Raw genomic sequence first — 20161 nt, forward strand, 5'->3', positions numbered from 1 at the left:
AACCGGTATAATTAACTAAGGTCTCCTCAAGGTGCCACATCTAGATTCTTAGACTGAAATATAACATTTTAAGAAAACATTTCGAAAATGAATCTGATTAAAGTGCAAAAACGGATTTAAAGTGTATCTCGTTCATTTTTAGTAGTTGCAACACTCCACTACTTATAACACTCATTCTTCCAAATGACAAACTTAGATTATAAAAATAATGCCATTTTTGTGAAAATTGACACACGTTGACCTAACAAGTTTACACACAACTTGACACCCGTTGATATTACTAATCACCTTGGAGAGAAGCAAAAATCAGAGTTGCTTAAGATACTTCAGCATACTTTATTTTCCCCCCTCCAGAAGCCAACGTGCATACAACATGAAAAACGACTATGTTGGAGCCTCGTAACGTGGTTGATTGTACGTTAAGTACTTCCACTACAAGGGATCTGGTTTCCAGCCCTTAGTAGCGACTGGAAGGGCAAGCCACTTCTCTGAATGTTTCCTTCCCCATAAAACGAAAAAATAGGTGGAAGACCATCGAGAGCTTTGATCCGAATAATGCCTATTAGATACCATCAAAACCTTTTCCTCCAAATGATGCACACACAGGCACACGGGGTTCTGCTTTCCCCATATCCCATTCCCCCGAGCCCAGGCCTCGTTTCTCTTCCTTTCAATCCCAATTCGGCTTCCTTAAAAGAATAAGAGAGTTCTTTTGCGGTCCTTTGTCCCCAAACGTGGCTAGACACGGATTTGAGGCCTCAGCAGGTTGAGACTGTAGAGGCGATTCACCCGCGCCCGTCCACCCACCCACCGCATCCCGAGTTCCGGGCCGCAGCCCCGGAGCAAGCGCGTGCTCGGAGTTCTCCGGTACCGCGAGGCGCGCGCTCGCCCAGCTCCGGGCCTGGTGAAGGGGCGGGATCCAGGGGCGCGTGCCGGGCCGGCGGCAGGCGGAAGCCGCTGGCGGTGAGGACGGGCTGTTAGCGCCGCCGCGGGTGGGGGAAGGGGGGCAGCCACACCCGGAAGTCGGTCTGGAGCGGAGGGGAGGGAACATGGGGGGCGAGGCTTCCGGTAGCGCAAAGAGTGTCGGGAGGGGCTTCCAGCAAACCTTCTTCCCTGGCCTCTGGAGGGACCACCGTTGCCGCGGCCTCGGCTTCCACGATCTGCGTTCGGGCTAAACGGCCACGGTGGCCGCCACTGCCGCGCGTCTTGTGCCTGGCTCTGTCCGTATTCGTTCCCGGGCGGCCACCCCGGTTCCAGCAGCGGCCGCGGCCGACATGTTGTGAGGCGGCGGCGCTGGTGTCTGAAGGATGGTTTGGCCGAGGCGGCGGCAAGGGCTGCTGGCGGCGGCGGCGGCAGCGGGGGCTCCGGCTCTATAGAGCCAAGCCCGCTGGGTGTCCGCCTGGTTCCGCGGCGAGGCCAGTGCCCCTGGGCCGTGCCTCTGTCCGGGCGCCGTTGGGGACCGGTTAGGCGACAGCGCCCGCCCGTCTGAGAAGACACGAAGGTGGTTCCCCAGTGTTCAAATTTCCGGACCACCGTGCTTCCCCTCCCCGACCTGGGCAGTGCCGCCCCTGGAATCCTCAGCCCCCCGACTCTCCTCCCAACCTCGCCCTGAATCCCTCACACACACGGCTGTTCCCCGCCCTCACGAGCCAGCTCCTCCCCGCCTCCCCCTTCATTTTCTGCACCCTCTTTTCGGCGCCCCCGGATCCCTCTCCGAGGGCGGCCTTTTGAAACATCTTCGTGGGGTAGTGGACCAGAGCTGGGGAGGTTTTAAAAGTCGGGGCGCGAGAAATAGGAAGATACGATGGCTTCCTCGTCTGGCAACGATGATGATCTCACTATACCCAGAGCTGCTATCAATAAGATGATCAAAGAGACTCTCCCCAATGTCCGGGTGGCCAACGATGCGCGGGAGCTGGTGGTGAACTGCTGCACCGAATTCATTCATCTTATATCTTCGGAAGCCAATGAGATTTGCAACAAGTCGGAAAAGAAGACCATCTCCCCAGAGCATGTCATCCAAGGTAAGCTGTATGGGATGTGTGGGATTTTGTTTAAATGAGGGTCCGGGGACAGCCTGCTAGTCGCGTGCCCCGTTCGTGTCAGAGCCTTCCTTCCTCCCCCCGAGAAGCACCGGTAGATGGAGCAGCCACGCGGGCGCGCGGGCAGCGGGTGCCTGCAGACCGTCCGTGTGTAGTCTTCTCGTGGTGCTTTTCATCCAGCGAGTGCAAGGTAGCGTTGCTGGCGTTCAGGTGCGCTAACGTCCCCCAAAGGTAAAAAGTGTGAGTAGTGATCTCGATTCACAGCCAGGTAAGCGGGAGCCACAAGAATTTTGCCTGCCTAAGGATGAACCTAGACGTGACAGCTGAGACCCTGCCCGCCTGAGGTGGAACCTAGATCGTGACAACTGGGAGAGGGACCCAGAAGGCTCCCCAGGAAAATTAAAGTTCAGACGGGAACTGCAAGCGTGAGTGGAGACGGCACCTCTTCCTCGCCCGACCTTTTCCCCAGTGTAGAGGAAAAGCTGAATTTTCTGAACACATGATTTAAAAAGTTCTTAACGTGATTGTGTTCAACGTTGTAAAGTTTACTGATGTCGAATAAAGAGGATATATTTTTTGTTTTGACAATGGTTTGATAGTCCTGCCGTTCGATAAGTTACCAAAGCGCTCTGGTTCTGTTCTGTAAGAAAAGGGTGAATGTTCTTTAATCTTTCTTTCTTTTTCCTTTGTGTATCTTGCTTTGTTCTACGGAGATAAATTTTTAAAGCTTGGATTGAAAGATTGTAAGAGATGTTTTTTCATGGAACATTTCTCTGTGCTTTCCTGCTGCCGTTCCCGTTGAGATGTGTACACTTAAGCTTCTGTTGAACAGCACTTCTGAAAGTTTTAAGGCTTTCTGTGTCTTATCTTGGAAGGGATTAAGTCCAGTAATATTCATTTGGGGGACTGTTCTGATGGTTTATTTCTGAGATGGGACATATTTCCTTGTCATAATGTTTTGGTAAGCACTTATATAGACGCTTATGAAAAATTTGCATTCAATTTGACGTGATGAATTGCCGTTTATGATAATCCAATTAAAATTCTAACAATTTCTTGATTGCTTTTGATGTCAGAAAAAACTCATGGTTAATTTTAATCATTTTGCTAGGCAGATCGTTGTCTACCATTTTATTTTTATAATTTAACTTTTTAAAAGGTGACTTTCCTGTTCTGAAGTAGAGAACACATCTGCTCATGTTCACCATGTCCAATATTTTACTGTCAATATTGACAAAAGGATTAAATGATTCATTTTTGGTTTTTAATGATGTGTAGAAGGTAGAGTTAAAATATACTCTGCCATTTCTATTTCAGTACATAAGGAGAAAAAAATCCCTAGGAAAAAGCATAATTGATTTTAAAGTTAGTATTTTTTCGTACTTGTTTGATGTGCTGAATCTTGGCAAGTAAAACGAAAGCCAAGTTGTCTATTTTTCCTCTTGTGTTTTTATTTTTACATTGTATGTATGATTGTTGTCATAAGTCTTTCACAAGGTTATCCAACACGGATAGCTATAATTTTCTTTTACAGCTCATAAAAAAGAAGGATCTTTTATCAACATTGCTTTTCTAATGAAAATTGCAAAAGATTTCTAAAAGATCTGCCTAAACATTTGTTTACACCACAGAAGTGGGGATCGTTCCAAAAATCCAATAACACATTTCAATGTGTCTTCTTGGGTAGAGTTTATTCTTTTCTAGGATATATTTAGATTTCTGATTGACATGATGGAATAAAAGTGCAGCTGTAGCAAGCAGTATGCTAAATAGCTCAACTTTGGAATATGCTAAATTCGGTTTAATGTATGAGTCAGAAAGTTATAGTGAAAGCATTTTCCTTTGTGTACTGAAGATGATTTACGTATTAATTTTAAAAAGTCATGTATTGACCTGTTATAGTCTTATAAATTTACCTTTATTTTCTTGTAACATTGCTATTATTAAGTGGATAAGGACAACATTTTTGCCCAAAATTCTCTCCAGTTTGGGGAAGAGTTTTTTTGTACCGTGATAATCTCATATGCTTAATCATTGTAAAGAATTTTTGTCTTGAGTGGTTGAAATTCTTTTAAAGAAATCCTTAAGGTATGTATTTTTTAGGTATTTAAAGTGTATTTTTACAGACTAACTCTGGAAAGCTAGGTAAATCATGATAGGTACGATGTTTTTTATGCTTTTCTGTCAGCATTGATTATTTAGGAACGTAGAATATTTCCAAGTGGAATAATAGTGTACATTTTAAAGTGGTATGGTTTTCATATGTTGAAGTTTGTATTTTTTAGTAATAAGTTTAATGAACTAAACTTTGCTTCAGGACATTTCACTTGTTCACTTGCTACTTTGCTTTGTCAGAACAGATTAAGCATTTGAGGCAATTTTGTAAAATGCAAGTTAAAGTTGAAATAATTTTTATTTTCTTTCTGTGAGGGAGATTGGCCCTAAGCTAGCATCTGTTGCCAATCTTCCTCTATTTTAAGTGGGATGCCGCCACAGCATGGCTTGACGAGCAGGTGCTAGGTCTGCCCCTGGAATCCGAACCTGCAGAGCATGTGAACTTAACCAGTATGCCACCGGCCTGGCCCTTAAAGGTGAAATAATTTTATTGCCAGTAAATTTGTGAAATACTATAACTGAATTTTTTAGAAATTTTTTCTAAATGTTTTGCTTATTTTGGGTTTAAGAAAGTGGACTTGGTACTGAAGATCGCATATACACAAATAAAGGGAGTTTTAAGTTATAAAAGGTGTTCCTTTTATTTCATTACTGGTTTCTGTGAACATATATTCTTAAATGAGTGCTAACATGTTCTGTTACGTTATGTAAAGAATTGACATTGAGAGTCAAGAGCTGCAAGTTCTATACTAGAAAGTCTGGCATTGGGCAAATCTGTTAAAAGTTTCCCCATTTATGTATAAATAATAATTAATGGTTTCAGGTATAACTTGGAGTTATTGAGAATGGGTCAATGTTGAGAAGGTTACATGAAATATGCTACAATAAATAATAATTTAAAAAATTTATGATGGTACTGATTAAAATATAAAGCTGAAAGTCTGTTACATTTAACCTTACATCATGATGCCATTTGTAAAGCCAAAGTGTAAATAAGAATATTTTGAGTGATATTACTTTCTTTCTATGTTTTCGATCTCTTGCTACATTTTTTTTTTTCACATTTATGAGAATAGTAACTGAAAGTAGTAAAAGTCTGAAAAAGTCTCTGAGGATTTGCTTCTTCAGCAATTAAGTTGCTCCAAGCTATTTATGTTGAAGGACTTTTTAGAAATTCCAGTCCCTCTTACACTGATACTTTTGTAAAATACAATAAAAATGGAGTGTTTTCCACTAGAAAAACAAAATGGGAAAAAAAAGATGTAAAGTTTAATTTTTTGTTATTAGATTCAATAGATATAAAATTACTCTGTCAAATTGCTATGAAGGTTCTTTTTTTCCCCCAGCTTTATTGAGGGATACTTGACATATACCATTGTGTAAGTTTAAGGTGTACGGAGTAATGATTGGATGTATGTATATACTGTGAAATGATTACCACAATTAGGTTAGGTAACATATTCATCACCTCACATAGTTACTGTTTTGCTGCGAATGTTCTTAAATGCTTATTTCAGATTTCCATACCTAACTCAGAGCAGACCATTTACAAGCAGTTCTGGCACAAGTCCAAGGAATACATTTTGAGTAGCTTTGCCCTGAAGCGTAAACCACAGTCTATTTTGGAAAGTGGATGTGAAGTAGTTTTGAAATCAGAGGATCTGAGGGATTGCAGAGTTGTAATAAGAATGAGAATGATATTGTATTGCCTAAATAATCATCCATACTGATATTTTTTTCCAAAGGAACACGTGCAATTTGCATTGTTCAATTGATCACATAATCGGATGCTTTTCAAGTTAGGATTTTAGAATTTTCCTTAAAATTGATATATCTTTGTTTTTGTTTTCTTTCTGCCATGCAACAATTACCTTTGAATGCTACTATGTACTTGGCGCGGTGCTAGATACTGCTAAGGATATAAAGATGAGTGATATTTGATTCCTCCTCTGTCATCAGTCTCTCATTGTTGTCCCAGATTCCCAGGAATAGTGGCACCGTAGAGGACATGGTTCTTAAGGGTCTTCAGAAACCTTTGCCAGACTAATGAGCCAAGAAGTCACTTTGGCCTGTATCCTCTTAATGTATTTTAATGAAACTGCATCACCCCTCTTCCCCCTACATGCCAATGAAAGAAAATAGAGAAACGAGAGAATGCTATTTTATATATTTTAGTTTTTTAAATGAAAGCGTTCATTATGCATTTGAAGTATAAAGTAATTTACACAAATTCTTGTTGTAACAAAACTTTTCAGAATTACATTGCTTTTGTAAAATAAGACAAGCCTGTATTAAAATTATTGTTGCTGGGTGGAAGTTTTTACTTTTTTTCGTTTTTAAGTGACTGTCTTGTTAACATCTGTCTTTTAAATTGAAAAGTGTTCTAAGTATTCTTTTTCCCTAATATACCATGCACTTTTCTGGATATAGTTTTAAGATAGATGGCAGAGAGTAGCAGACAGACCTCTGAGGAATAAGTAATGTTTGTGTTTTACCCACAAATTTTTTAAAAATTATTATTCTTTTTGGCTTTTACTCTGAGATGCCTAGAGCTAGGGCCATCAACAGTCCATAAAGTCCCTTTGTACACATTAGGAAAAGGCACTCCTTTCTTAAAAACCTTTACTACCCTCTGCCAGAAAAAGCACCATAATTAAACGTTCAAATCTATTATGTTTACAGTATGAATGGCCCTCCTTAGATAGAGTACTGTTGTGCACTGAACAACATGCACAACTGTAAGTGGTGGCCCTGCTCAGAAGCCATTTCCCTTATCCTTTAAGATTCTCCTTTGTCTGAAATGGAAATGGTTAGTACTACATGGTAACAAATGATGTAAAATATCTTTCTATTTATAAGATACTATAGTTATTGATATCTGTTAGCCAAAATGTGTTTAAAATTTGGATTAAAATCAGTGCAGGTTTTGAGATTAAATTTATGGCTGTTCCTGTTGAACCATTTAATTGAGAATAGAGTATTTATATATAGAAGCTCTTTGCATAATATTAAATATTAACCTTGGATTTACTTGCATAGTTTTTGAAAGCAATGTTCTCAACCTTAGATGTTTTTAAAGGTGAAGTTTTTTTTTTTCCTTCTCCTTTTTAATTTTTAACCCAAGCCTCCATGGTTAAAGGTAGTTTGGATTGGATTTTTTTTAATGTCTGGTCTAGTAATTCATGACATTTTGAAGAGTTGCCTCCATTGTGTTTATTTGTTCATTTTGTAAATTTAATATTTTATATTATACTTGTTCAGCTTGAATTTAGAGGTGATAATGCATAGCTCTACATTTATTTAGGTCCTGTACATTTAATAGGGTACTCTTTTAAATGTAAGAGGAAAAATAAAGATGAATAATACATGGTCCAAGTCAGTTAAGTGACTCTTATGTGCTAGACCCTGTGTTAAATACCTTAGATTAATTACTTGTTCATTCCTACAAACCTAAAACTAATAAAAATATGATAGTGAATACTTTATCCTGCTCCTTCTATGAGTCAGCCTCTGGTCTAAGCTCTTTATTTATATTAATTCATTTATACTTTACAGCAACCTGATCTGATGAGATGTAGATACTATTATTCTTGTTCTAGAGGCACGTAAGTAAAGGAACGTATCTAGGGTCACACAATTAATATGAGGCAGAGCTGGATGTCAGTCCCTTGCAGCCTTACCACTATACTGCTGCTTGTTGTAGGAAGATATTATGAAATAGATGCTATTCTCATTTTGGAGATGGAAAACTGAAGCTTAGTGATATTAAGCAATGTATTCAAGGTTATACAAATACAGTGACAACCAAGTTTCAAATTCTATGTTTATCTGATTTTAAAAGGGGGAGATTATTTCTGTCTAGGAGAATCAGGCAAGCTTAATTTGAAGATGGAGTTTGATCTGGGCCTTGAATGCATTACCATCAGCAGGAATGTGGGAAACTGGTGCCTGTTGGGATACATTGAGCAGTCAGATTTAGCAGAAATGTAGAGGGATTTAATGGCAGAAATAAAGCTGGAAATGTAGGTAGGGCTAAATCCTGGAGAGCCTTCATATAGGGCTAAGGAAATAAAACTTTATTTAGAATGTGTCAGGAAACCATAAGCCATTCACTTGGTTTCCTTTGGTATTGTCTCCAGCCAATATTATTGAAAATACGTTACTATGCTTGTGCCTTTAAAAAGAGAAAAGATAAACTTTTGACTTCTAGCATTGACACTTAAAAAATGGTCAGTGTGTCAATTCAAGTAAAAAATGCAGGCTGTCTAATCTTCACTTAATTTTCCACTATACTCCAAGCTCCTTGAGGCCAAGAATTATGTGGTGGCTAATTTAATATACAGAACTCATAATAGTGTGTTATTGAAATTTTTGCAGGGGGGATCAGGAGGGGTCAGTAAGTTATTAAAATTGAAGTACTAGTACTGTGCTTTTTGGTATCAGATTATTTCTAAAAAAGGTTGATAAAACAGCTTAATGTTTGAAGTAATTAAAGTTGTAAAATCGTTCAAAATATCTTAAAAACTGCAGCTTACATGAGAATGTGGGTTTGTAAAGGTATATTTGGTATTCTCCCCGAAGAGCAAATCCCTGAAATTAGAATTCAGGGCATCTTTACTGAGGGCAGTCTGGTTCATCATCATTGTTGAAAGACTGCAAGAACTGATGAACTATGTTAAGTTCATTTATTGTGTTTTTCACCACCTATATTTCATCATTGGGTCAGAAAACACAATGTGCTTTTGGGGCATTAGTCAACATATAGAAAACTATAAAATATACTTTTAAATAGTATGAGCCAAAAGGAAGTTTTATGCCTGTCTTTCTGGATAACAGAAGGCATTTAGAGAGTACATTATTTTCTTCTAAAATTTTCTTTCTAAATGTAAAAAAATAAAGGGCGAGAATTTTTTGTTAATACTTCTATCCTTATAATCTTCCTTTATCCCAGTTTTCTGCCACATCACTTAAAAAGCTTTTATAGTGCTTCCTGTTAAAGTTTTATTTTCAAGGGAAACTTGTTGGCTGAATATAAATGCTGAATTTCATAAGTTATTTCCACCAGTATTTCTTAACTTGGCAGTTTGAGTGTCTTTGCTAAAAATAGTTTCCTGTTGATATTGGACAAAAGAACTTATCTATTCTTTCATCCTGTCCTAGTAAAACTTAGAGCATGTGCTACCAGCCTACTTTTTCTAAGTCAAATGGAACAAAATATGTTAACAAATATATTCCAAATACTTACTTACTTTGTATTCTTTGAGAAAGTGACTGACTTGATGTTTGATTTACTATGAGTGGTATAGGAAAAATGTTTTCTTAGTAAAACCACATGTTCTTACGTTGGACCTTTTTTTCCTCACAGGAAATGCTTTGGTTTTTTAAAATTAGTCAGAAAGAAAAGGAAGAGTGAAGGCCTGTGCCTTGGAATGTTCCTTAAGTTTTAACTAATTTGCAATCTAATACTAAGAAAGTTGATAATATATTTTGTCTTAGCTATCCAGATAATTGCTGTGAACTATAAAAAAGGTAAAATTATTAGAAAACAACAACCTCCCCCTCCAAAAAAAAACCCCACAAAAGCTTAACATTCCATAGGTGGGGGAAAAGCTATGTTTTATTACTCTCTTATGTTTTCATTTCCCTAGCGCTAGAAAGCTTGGGCTTTGGCTCTTATATCAGTGAAGTCAAAGAAGTCTTACAAGAATGCAAGACTGTAGCATTAAAAAGAAGAAAGGCCAGTTCTCGTTTGGAAAACCTGGGCATTCCTGAAGAAGAGTTATTAAGACAGCAACAGGAATTATTTGCAAAAGTAAGTAATCATTTTAAATTATTTTTGTCTGAATCCTAGCCTCTTTGCTAACAGAAATCATACTGGTTTCTGAATCATTTCCTAAATCAACATACCTACCCAAAGGGTTGTCTTTCTGTGGCTGATTGTTTGATCATAGAGTCTGATGTTTAGATCTGGCTTGTTTGACTCTGTTTAGCCAGTTATTTACTTTGTATAAAAGTAAATATTTGCAGTAACCTGTTTTCTAAGGAGAACAACTCCAAAAAACTACTGAGATTTTACTTTGATGTTTTTCTGACAGAATGATCATTTGAAAGCAAGGAAAGTATACTGAAACACTCTTAAGATTAAAATGATGGGCTGGTGAGAAAATACTGTATCAGATTGCATGATGAGTGGCATAAGAGGAAAATCTGATTAACATTGACCTATGGGTGAAGATCTCCTAGTATTTCTTAGGTCTTGTGAGGGAAATCAGCAGAGAGGTAAAATTATAGCAGCTGCCTAGTACTTCTTCCAGAGCAGAAAGTACTTAAGTCCTAAATATGAAAGGAACTGATAAGTAAATATAATGTCTTTTGCATCGCTTTCATATTTTATCTTTTAGACTTTATTTTAAATAATAACACAATAGCAGCCTCATTTGAAGCCATCTTTCACTGCTAGCAGCAAATATTGGGAAAGGGGGAACCAGTAATATATTGAGATTGAAGTTAACTGTAAATTAATAAGTGAGTCATTTTAGTGTGTGGGAATGAGAATCTTAAAACATAATGAAAATCTCCAAAAGAAGAAGTGAATTAAGAAGTATATGCCCACTTACCTCTCTTTCACACTTCCATTTTAGAAGGAAATACTTGGGATGGATTGGGTAAGAGGGAAAAAGGAAATTAGAATAAATACCACTGAAAAATTTAATTTGTAGAAATAAATACATATAAAATATATCAATCAGCAGTGATTTTAAAGGCATAGGAACTGTTTTATGTTCAGAAAGAAATGTATGGGAGCTGATATGGGGTCATAGTACATAATGTCAGTTAAATTTAAAATGTAACTGGTACATGTCTTTGCAAATCATTGAATAAATTATGAGATCAAGCACCTTTGCAATAAAACCTGTCTAGAGACTTGAAATTATTTGAATTTTGGGGGGAGGGGTGCATGAAATTATACCTATTCATAATTGATTAGGCCACAGAGTATGTATTCTTTTTTTTTTTTTTTTTAGATTTTATTTTTTCCTTTTTCTCCCCAAAGCCCCCCGGTACATAGTTGTGTATTCTTCGTTGTGGGTTCTTCTAGTTGTGGCATGTGGGACTCTGCCTCAGCGTGGTCTGATGAGCAGTGTCATGTCGGCGCCCAGGATTCGAACTAACGAAACACTGGGCCGCCTGCAGCAGAGCGTGCGAAGTTAACCACTCAGCCACGGGGCCAGCCCCCAAAGTATGTATTCTTAAGTTGATTAGATTCACTTATTTGGTTTCCCCTATAATTTCCTTATGAACTCTTTTTTTTTTTTTTTTTTTCTGCTGAGGAAGATTTGCCCCGAGCTAACATCTGTTGCCAATCTTCCTCTTTTTGCTTGAGGAAGAATTGCCCTGAGCTAGCATCTGTGCCAGTCTCTGTTTATTTTGTATGTGGGTCACTGCCACAGTGTGGCCACTGACAAGTGGTGTAGGTCCATGCCCAGGAGCCTAACCTGGGCTGCTGAAGTGGAGCGTGCTGAACTTAACCACCAGGCCACAGGGCCAGCCCAATAATTTTCTTTTTTTTAAAGATTTTTTTTTTCTTTCTTTTTCTCCCCAGGGCCTCCCAGTACATAGTTGTGTATTTTTAGTTGTGGGTCCTTCTAGTTGTGGCATGTGGGATGCCGCCTCAGCATGGCTTGATGAGCGATACCATGTCCGCCCTTCGGATTCAAACTGGCAAAACCCTGGGCTGCCCAAGTGGAGCATGCAAACTTAACCATTTGGCCATGGGGCTAGCCCCTCGATAATTTTCTTATGAACTCTTAAAATGTTTTTCGTGAAGCACTATTAGTCTATTTTGAACTCTAAGAATTCTTGCTGTAAAAAAGTAAAAATGCCTATAGAATATCTATTTTCCATACTGCTTTATAAAAATGGGTGAAAGTAGTTTTTGGAGAGAATACCTGGTTTCTGATTTCCTAAACAAAAAGTTTCTGTCTTGTAGGGGAGATATAATATAGGTACACTAACAACTATAATAGGAGGCTGACTGCTTTCATGAGAAATACATAAAGAGATTGTAAGTACAGGCACATCACATTAGATTTTGGTCGTGTAGGAGTGTTCCAGTTACTAAGCAGTTGTCACAGCCTGAAAACCACCTTTCTATGCTCTGCTTTGTGTCTGGGCCTAGTACTCTGCAAACCACTTTTCTGCTTTTCTAGCTAACTTCTGGTAGACTGGACTGCCAGTAGGGGGCTCTAGAGGGAGATCCCAAGGCTGGAGGAGGAAAGCAGCACTTGGCCTCCTTTCTTTTACTTTCTGTTGGCTTCTAGTTCCTTTGAGCAACCTAGCAATGCTTTTTCACCGTGCCTGCATCGGTTTTTTTCCTGTAGCAGGAACTGAATCTAGTTTGCAGTTTCTCTCTTACAGAACCAGCCTAAGCAGTCCTCTCTTTCCTCAGGGATGTGGGTCTTAAACCTTGGGGCCCTCCTCCAAGCTCAGGGATCCTAGTAGCAGCCAACCTATACCCCTTCTCCAGAGGTTTGAGTTTCAGCTCCATGGGTTGCTCCTCTGAACTTCTAAATTTTAAAAATTCCAGCTTCTTCCCTTGTTCTCCCAGTTTTACGGTTGGTGGCTGCTTTCTGTAGTTGCCACCTGCATGATCTTAGTTTTCTTTTCTTGCTTTTCCAGTCACCTATTTACCAACTTTATGCTTGGTTAACAATCATTTTTGTTACATTCTTTCTGTTCCCCTAACTAGTGTGACTTTTATCTCCTGATTAGACTCTGAATGATACTGGGAGGAATCAGGAAAAAACTTAATGGAGAAAATAGTATTTCAGTTTGACTTGAAGAGTAGAATTTCAGTAGGTGAAAATCAGGAAATTTCACATAGAACGAATATCAGCATGAGTAAAGGTTGTGGAAATGGAAAGGCATGGTGTATATTTGGGAAACATTTTATGTTCTAGGTTTTTTGGAGCAGAAGGTACATGTTTCAAAAAGTTACAGGGGTAGATTGGGGCAGGCAGTAATTTAGAGGGCCTTGAACTCTAGGCTGAGATATTGGACTTAATTGGTAACATGATTTTTTTAAGTATAATAATGACCAGATTAGAATTCTCTAGAAATGTTTGAGTAATAAATTCATGACAGATTATTAAGAAAAGTTAGGAGGAGTGTACATGGTAAAATCTTAATGTTAGAGGTTATGCTGTGCATCACTGTTTTCCCACAAAACATTCTGTGTTGGGAATGCAACAATGAATATGATAATAGTCTCTATTCTCAAGTCTAGTGGAGAAAACAGATATATACTCAGGTAATTAGAGAACAAAGCAGATAGGTATGGGAATGCATAGAGAATTATTGCATATCATAATAGAGCAATTATATGACCTAGAAGGGTCAAGAAATACTAACTGATTTGTGTTTTAAATGATGACTAGGACTTGGCCATGCATAAAGGAGGATATGAGCCAGGCTTAAAGAACAATTCTGAGAAAAGACAGGGAGAAACAACATTGTTTTGGTAGAGTCTAATGGGAAATTATATGATCTTTTCAAGAACAGATTCATTTTTCCCTTCTTGGTGTGGTTTTTCTGCTAATGGGTGAATAAATTGGAAGGGAGCCTTAGCTCTTGCAACACTGCATGTAAATTGAGAAGGGGCTTTAGCTGTTGTAACATTGCATGTAATACATATGTATGCATCTTGGTTTCTAAAACTTTTTTTTTTTAAATGGAGGATATATCAAATGAATGGATTTTAATTATCCCACTTATAATCAGTCCTGGATAAGTGTATTTTCACTAGCGTGTATATGGGAAGGGTGTGTGTGTGTGTGTGTATGTATGTTTAGAGAGAGAGAGGAAAGAGGGACAGAGGAAGAGAGAGATGTGTATACAAGGTAGGGAACTGTGATCGAAACTCAAAAGAAATATCAAGGTAACTATTGCATTCGCGTATGGGACTTTTCCCTAAGAGTTAGAGGAACTGTACTAGAGAATTTCTAAACCACAGAAATAATTTTTAGATTGAAAAATGTTTACATCAAAATTGTAAGTTGAGAGGAAGACAAATCAAGTGAAATGAAAATAAGAGAGAAACACAAGGAAAGGAATCAGAAAGAGAATATTGTGATTTTTCTGTCAACTTTTTCAGCTTCTTACCGAAGGTCATAAATTATGTGGCATAAAAGGAGACTATCTATAAGAGAACCAAGTTTTAGAAACTCTCCTTAGAGAGTTGACAGAGAAACAATCTCTAACTATGTTTTCTTATAGGGTTCATGTTTTCCAGATGTACAATTCTATAGTGGTTGGAAAATATCCGAACTTGGTAATGACTAAGTCTGTTATTAGCTTAATATACATTTAAGCAAAGTGTATATGTTGTGAGTTTTAAAAAACATTATTTGTTTTTATGTTTTTGGTGTTTAGGCTAGACAGCAACAAGCAGAATTGGCCCAGCAGGAGTGGCTTCAAATGCAGCAAGCTGCCCAACAAGCACAGCTTGCTGCTGCCTCAGCCAGTGCATCTAACCAGGCAGGATCTTCTCAGGATGAAGAAGATGAGGATGATATCTGAAATTCACCAGCTGAGTTTCTGTTTCCTCTATAAATGTTTTTTCCTTGCACAAGAAAACGGTGAAAGGAATGCTTATCTGTAATTCTGTGTGCATCTTGGTGGACTTGCCATTGGTATTCCGGGGATGTCTGCTGTTAAGTTTCATCTGTCGTGTGCTATTCATGTAAAAACTGTCTCTTTGAACTATTGAAAATTTAAGATTCAGTATAATATCAATTTTGAATTTTTAATGGTGTTTATGAAATTTTAGATAGCAGTGAGTCCTTTATTTGATCAATAAACAGTGTTACAGAAAACTTCATTTATAAAAATACAGTGAAATTTATACAGAAACTCTAAATATGCATTTGCATTTCCTTTGCCCTTTTAACTAAACTAAAAATTGGGAATTTTAAATTATTGGGGGGATGGTACTGTGTGATACAGTAGACATTAGGTGAGGTTGGTGAAAAAACAAAGAGTTCAGTTATATAGTATCTGAATTTTTTGTTTTTTAAAATGAGTATATACAGGCAATAAGTAAATATGCTCAGATAAATACACTTGTTTAAAAAACTCTCAAAACCGGACATTCAAAAACTAGGAAGGAGTATGTTCAATAGTAGTTGTATAAATTTGGTGGGTTATGTTTTTGATTTTGTTTTTGTTTTATGTAGAGCTGAAAACTACAGTTTTGTTATGGCATAATTCATCTTGAGCTACACTATTACATTTCAAAGGCTGCCCAATTTTGAGGACTGTCATGATTCTTACTATTTCACTCCATTAATTGTTAATAGTATTACTTGCTTAGTCCATCCATGTTTATTGGAACTTGTAAAATAATTGCTTAGGTTCCGTTGGTTTAACTGAGGTTCATGAATATTCAAACCTTTGCTGGGGGAAAGAAATGAAAGTTAATGAGCATGCTTGCTATAAAAGAGGAATTTTTTATAATTTAACTTGTAGTTATAGTTTACTTATTGTTTGTTTTTAGCGTTACTTTTACATTTTCTTGACTAGATGGCCTAGAGTGTCCAATGCTTCCTTTTGAAATGGCACCATTGTCTCTGTCGTAATTGAGAGATAGCTTTAAAAAGTGATTGGTTTTGTTTTGTTTAAGAAAGCGTGTCATAGCTGATCAGCCTTATATGAAACAGTTAGTTTCAACCTGCTCATTGAAAGGGAGAAGCTTTAATTTGGTTCCAATAAAGTATGGTAGTGATTTTTATATGAATCCAGTGTGCTGAAGAAATGGCATATTGTTTGTATTTTGGAAACAGAGTGGAAAAACCACTGAAGGTAGTATGAAGTAATCTAAATTCCTGTGTCAGTTGCCAAATCACTTAAATTTCTGTATTCACCAAGCCCAAGGATAGATTTCAGCTCCCAGGATCCCAATTTTAATTGGAGAGCTAAATAAATAAAGTTTAAAAGTGTTGGACTTCTTAATGATCATATTTTGCAGTTTTAGAAAACGTGAAATATTGCACATTTATTAAATACATTTCTCCCATGCCACGAAAAGGTTAATCTTGCTGAATGTTTTAAGTTGAACTTGATATTGCATCCATGAAGTGCTTTGGACAAGATAGAAGGGATTGTTTTTTTTAAAGTTTAAGTACCAAAGGTAGTCTAGTCTAAGAAATAATAAGTGTTGGCTTTTCTAATTTGTACTGTAACATCCTTATACTTTATATTTTAAGTATATCTGTTTCTTAAGTAAACAAGTTAGATATTTTTCCACACCTTTTTTTTTCTGATGCAGAGTTCAGGTTAATTATTTTACTGCATCTGATAATGTATTATATGTTCGAAGCCTGGTGACTTTTCATTTTGACATTCTTGTGATTTCATATGCTGTATTCTTCAAGCAATAAAATTCTGATGTGTTTTATAAATTGTTTTTATATTCAATGATCTATACAGATTAATGGCAGGAGATTTCTATTAACGTTTTTAATGGTTTCAAGAATCTTAGACCTCCAAAAGACGTTTTGATTATTTGATATATAGTACCTGACTTTCTCCTTTGTTTACTGTTATTTTAGAAAATGTGGTTTTTCTTGTGTTTTTTGTAATTTACAATCCTAGGTAGGATCCAGGCATAACAAAGCTAATGAATCTGTGTTTTACTTTTAGCTTGCTTTTTAGCGTTTAAAAGTCACTATTGTATTCTATCTGTTGTTGAGATTTTTTAAATCATTTGGAGAAAGAACCAAATCTTTAGCGTTCTTGAGAAATAAAGTTCTTGGCTAGTAAGTATTTTCCCCACCTCCTTCAATATATATCTGTCTTTTTCAGCAGACTACCAGATTCATGTGTTGAGAAGTACCAATTTTTAAAACTGCATATACCATACATATAGAAGAGTACACAAATAAGGATTTTCACAAATTTAGCATACTCATATAGGTAGCCCTTGGATCAAGACACAGGGCATTGTGATCACCCCAGAAGCCCTCATCTTGCCCTATCGTAATATCATCTTCTTCTTCCTCCCCAGAAACTTCTAAAACCATAGATTAGTTTCATCCGTCTTTTATTTTATGTAAATGTAGGTGTACATAATAGAGTTTTTTCACTCATCATTATATTTGTGAGTATACTGGTTTCCTGATGTCACTGTAATAAATTACCACAAACTTAGTGATTTAAAACAATACACATTTATTTTCTTGCAGTCCTGGAGATCAGAAGTCCAAAATCAGTAGTTTCATTAGGCCAAAGTCTAAGTATCAGCAGGGTTGGTTCCTGAAACAGGAGGTTTTGAGTGGAGAATTTGTTTCCTTGCCTTTTTTCAGCTTCCAGTGGCTGCCTGTATTCCTTGGCTTATGGCCCCTTCGTCCATGTTCAAAGCTCTGCTTTCATCATCACATCATCTCTTCTTCTATAGTCGAATCTTCTTTTGCTTCTACATTTAGGGCCCACTTGGATGGTACAGGATAATGCCCCCATTTCAAGACCCTTAGTTTAATCATGTCTGCAAAGTCTCTTTTGCCATGTAAGGGAACATTCACAGGTTCCAGGGATTAGATCGTGGATATCTTTGGAGACCATTGTTCAGTCTACCAGCATGAGATTCATTCATATTGTTTCATGTATTTGTAGTTCATTCATTCTCATTGCTGAATAATATTCCATTAATTTGTCTGTTTACATTATATCCAAAATTTATTTATTTATCTACCATTGATAGACAGTTGAGGAATTTCTAGTTCTGGGCTATTATGAATAAAGCTGTGGAGAACATTCTTATCCAGGTCTTTTGGTGAGTGTATATATGCATTTCTGTTGAATATATGCCTGGGAGTGGAATTACTGAGTCATGGGGTATGCATACATTCTATTTTAGTTTGTACTGTCAGTTTTCCAAAGCGTTTACAAGAAGGTACCATTTTATTGTGTACCATAGTAATGAATTGCCCTAATGGTCTAGTGGCCTGACAATGTTAATGAATTTCTTGAAATACCTGAATTATACCAAATGAGTTATACTTGCTACAGGAGATCTGTTGTTATTTAGTATCATACAAGAGGAAAATAAAAACAAAAGTATTTGGTCTTGTTACTACACAGTAGTAGTATGCACTCATTAGATTATTGCTCCTGAGAAGAAATGCAAGTTTTAAGTAATCATAAATAGTATGTCGAGTTTATAAATAGTATTTTAGGTGTGGAAAATCCATGATTTAAATTTTTAATTGAGTTAAATTTTTTTTTTGTTATAACCTTATTTGAATAGATAGATATTTCCTCTTTATCCAAATGGCCACCAGGAAGAATTATCCAATCCAGATAGCATGGGCACTGCCCTCTGCTAGCTTCACTTGGATTTTTGGATTTTTTCTTTGTTTGTTTCCTTCTCCTCTGTCCCCAACAGCTTGACCCCCCTCTGTTTTTCACCCTGCCCCATGGCATAGAGTATCCTGGGTAGGAATGGCCAGAGTGAAGAGACTGGCAGCATAAATAGCCTCCTCTCACATACCCCCACTTGTTATCAAAGCATCACCACTGATCCTCATACTGTTTCCTCAAAAGACCTACCCTTAGCATGTGTGCTTAGATTTGCCTTTTCCTATAAGAGATGTAAATGAAGAGAGAAAGTAGGGAAGCAAAGGAGGTAACTTTTAACTTTTGTTCAATTTCTACTAGAAATCAAGCAACTTAGTAAAATCTTAGAACAGGATTTCTCAGGATTTCTCAATCTAAGCATTATTGGCATTTGGGGCCAGTTAATTCTTTGCTGTGAGAGGCTGTCCTGCACTTTGTGGGAAATTTAACAGCATCCTTGGCTTATGCCTGCTAGATGCCAATAGCAACCCCTCCCACCCTGCCACCCCATTGTGACAACCCAAAAATGTCTCCAGGCATTGCCAAATGTCCCTTGGGGGGCGAAATCACCCCCTGTTGAGAACCACTGCCTTAGAACATCCAGGTTTTAACTTTTAGGATAGGGTACTGGGGGAAAGACTGAAACTGGGCTTCTGTTGGACGCAACACATGGTGTCAGAAGAAAAAGACAAAAGGAAATAGGGTGTTTTGGAGAGAATAGGCCCAGGATTAAAATGTATTTCCAGGAAAGTCAGATCTTAAAGGTGGCTCTCACTTCACATCTGCTGATTCCCTCACCCTCTAGGACCCCAGTCCAGTTCCTAAAAATCTACTTGCTGGCTGCTTTTCCCTCAGAGATCCTAGCCACACCCAGTTTAAGATAGATCAGGTATACTGTCTCGTTACTATGTACATCTTTTAACAAGCATCTATTTTTAAAAAAATTGTTTTTATTGTGGTTAAATGTATGTATAAAAGTTGCCATTTTAACCATTTTTAAAAGTGTTCAGTTCAGTGGCATTAAGTACATTGATATTGTACAACTATCACCACTATCTCTAGAACTTTTTCCTTATCTGAAACTGAAACATTGTACCCATTAAACAATAACTCCCTAGTCTTCTCTTCCCCCAGCCCCTGGTAACCACTATTCTACTTTCTATTTGTATGAACTCACTATTCTAGGTACCTCGTATAAGTGGAATCATACACTATTTGTCTGTTTGCATCTGGCTTGTTTTACTTAACATAATGCTTTCAAGGTTCATCCATGTTGAGCATGTATCAGAACTTCATTCCTTTTTAAGGCTGAATAATATTCCATTGTGTATATATGCCACATTTTATCTCTTCGTCTGTTGATGAGTGGGATGCTTCTACCTTTTGGCTGTTGTGAATAATGCTGGTATGAACATAGGTGTACAAATATCTGTTTGGTCCCTAACAAGCATGTTATTTTGAGTGTGCAGATCTGTGTATTGAAAACTGAAACAAAAAAAGCAGTATAATATGAATGCACTTATAAAGACAATTTATAATATATGATAAATGTGACATGAACAAAGGGGACCAACATCTTTGTACTAGATCCTTACATATGTTATTTCATTTTC

General features: G+C 37.5%; 1 protein-coding gene across 1 annotated transcript; it reads left to right on the forward strand.

Annotated features, from left to right (window-relative positions):
- Window positions 1-1121: 1121 nt before the first annotated feature.
- On the forward strand, window positions 1122-16158 carry DR1 (down-regulator of transcription 1). The gene is made up of 3 exons (XM_046645483.1): window positions 1122-2024; window positions 9806-9969; window positions 14589-16158. The coding sequence occupies exons 1-3, from the start codon at window positions 1805-1807 to the stop codon at window positions 14733-14735; spliced, it is 531 nt and encodes a 176-aa protein (XP_046501439.1). The 5' UTR covers window positions 1122-1804; the 3' UTR covers window positions 14736-16158.
- The last annotated feature ends 4003 nt before the right edge of the window (window positions 16159-20161 follow it).

This window comes from Equus quagga, chromosome 18 (genome assembly GCF_021613505.1).
Source record: "Equus quagga isolate Etosha38 chromosome 18, UCLA_HA_Equagga_1.0, whole genome shotgun sequence".
Lineage (NCBI taxonomy): Eukaryota > Metazoa > Chordata > Mammalia > Perissodactyla > Equidae > Equus > Equus quagga.

What these genes read in the sequence shown, in the direction of transcription:
- DR1 (XM_046645483.1), top strand. Translation starts at nt 1,805, where the DNA reads ATGGCTTCCTCGTCTGGCAACGATGATGATCTCACTATACCCAGAGCT. An exon ending in CCCAGAGCATGTCATCCAAG is followed by an intron (nt 2,025 to 9,805) that starts GTAAGCTGTATG and finishes TCATTTCCCTAG; the next exon opens with CGCTAGAAAGCTTGGGCTTT. An exon ending in AACAGGAATTATTTGCAAAA is followed by an intron (nt 9,970 to 14,588) that starts GTAAGTAATCAT and finishes TTTGGTGTTTAG; the next exon opens with GCTAGACAGCAACAAGCAGA.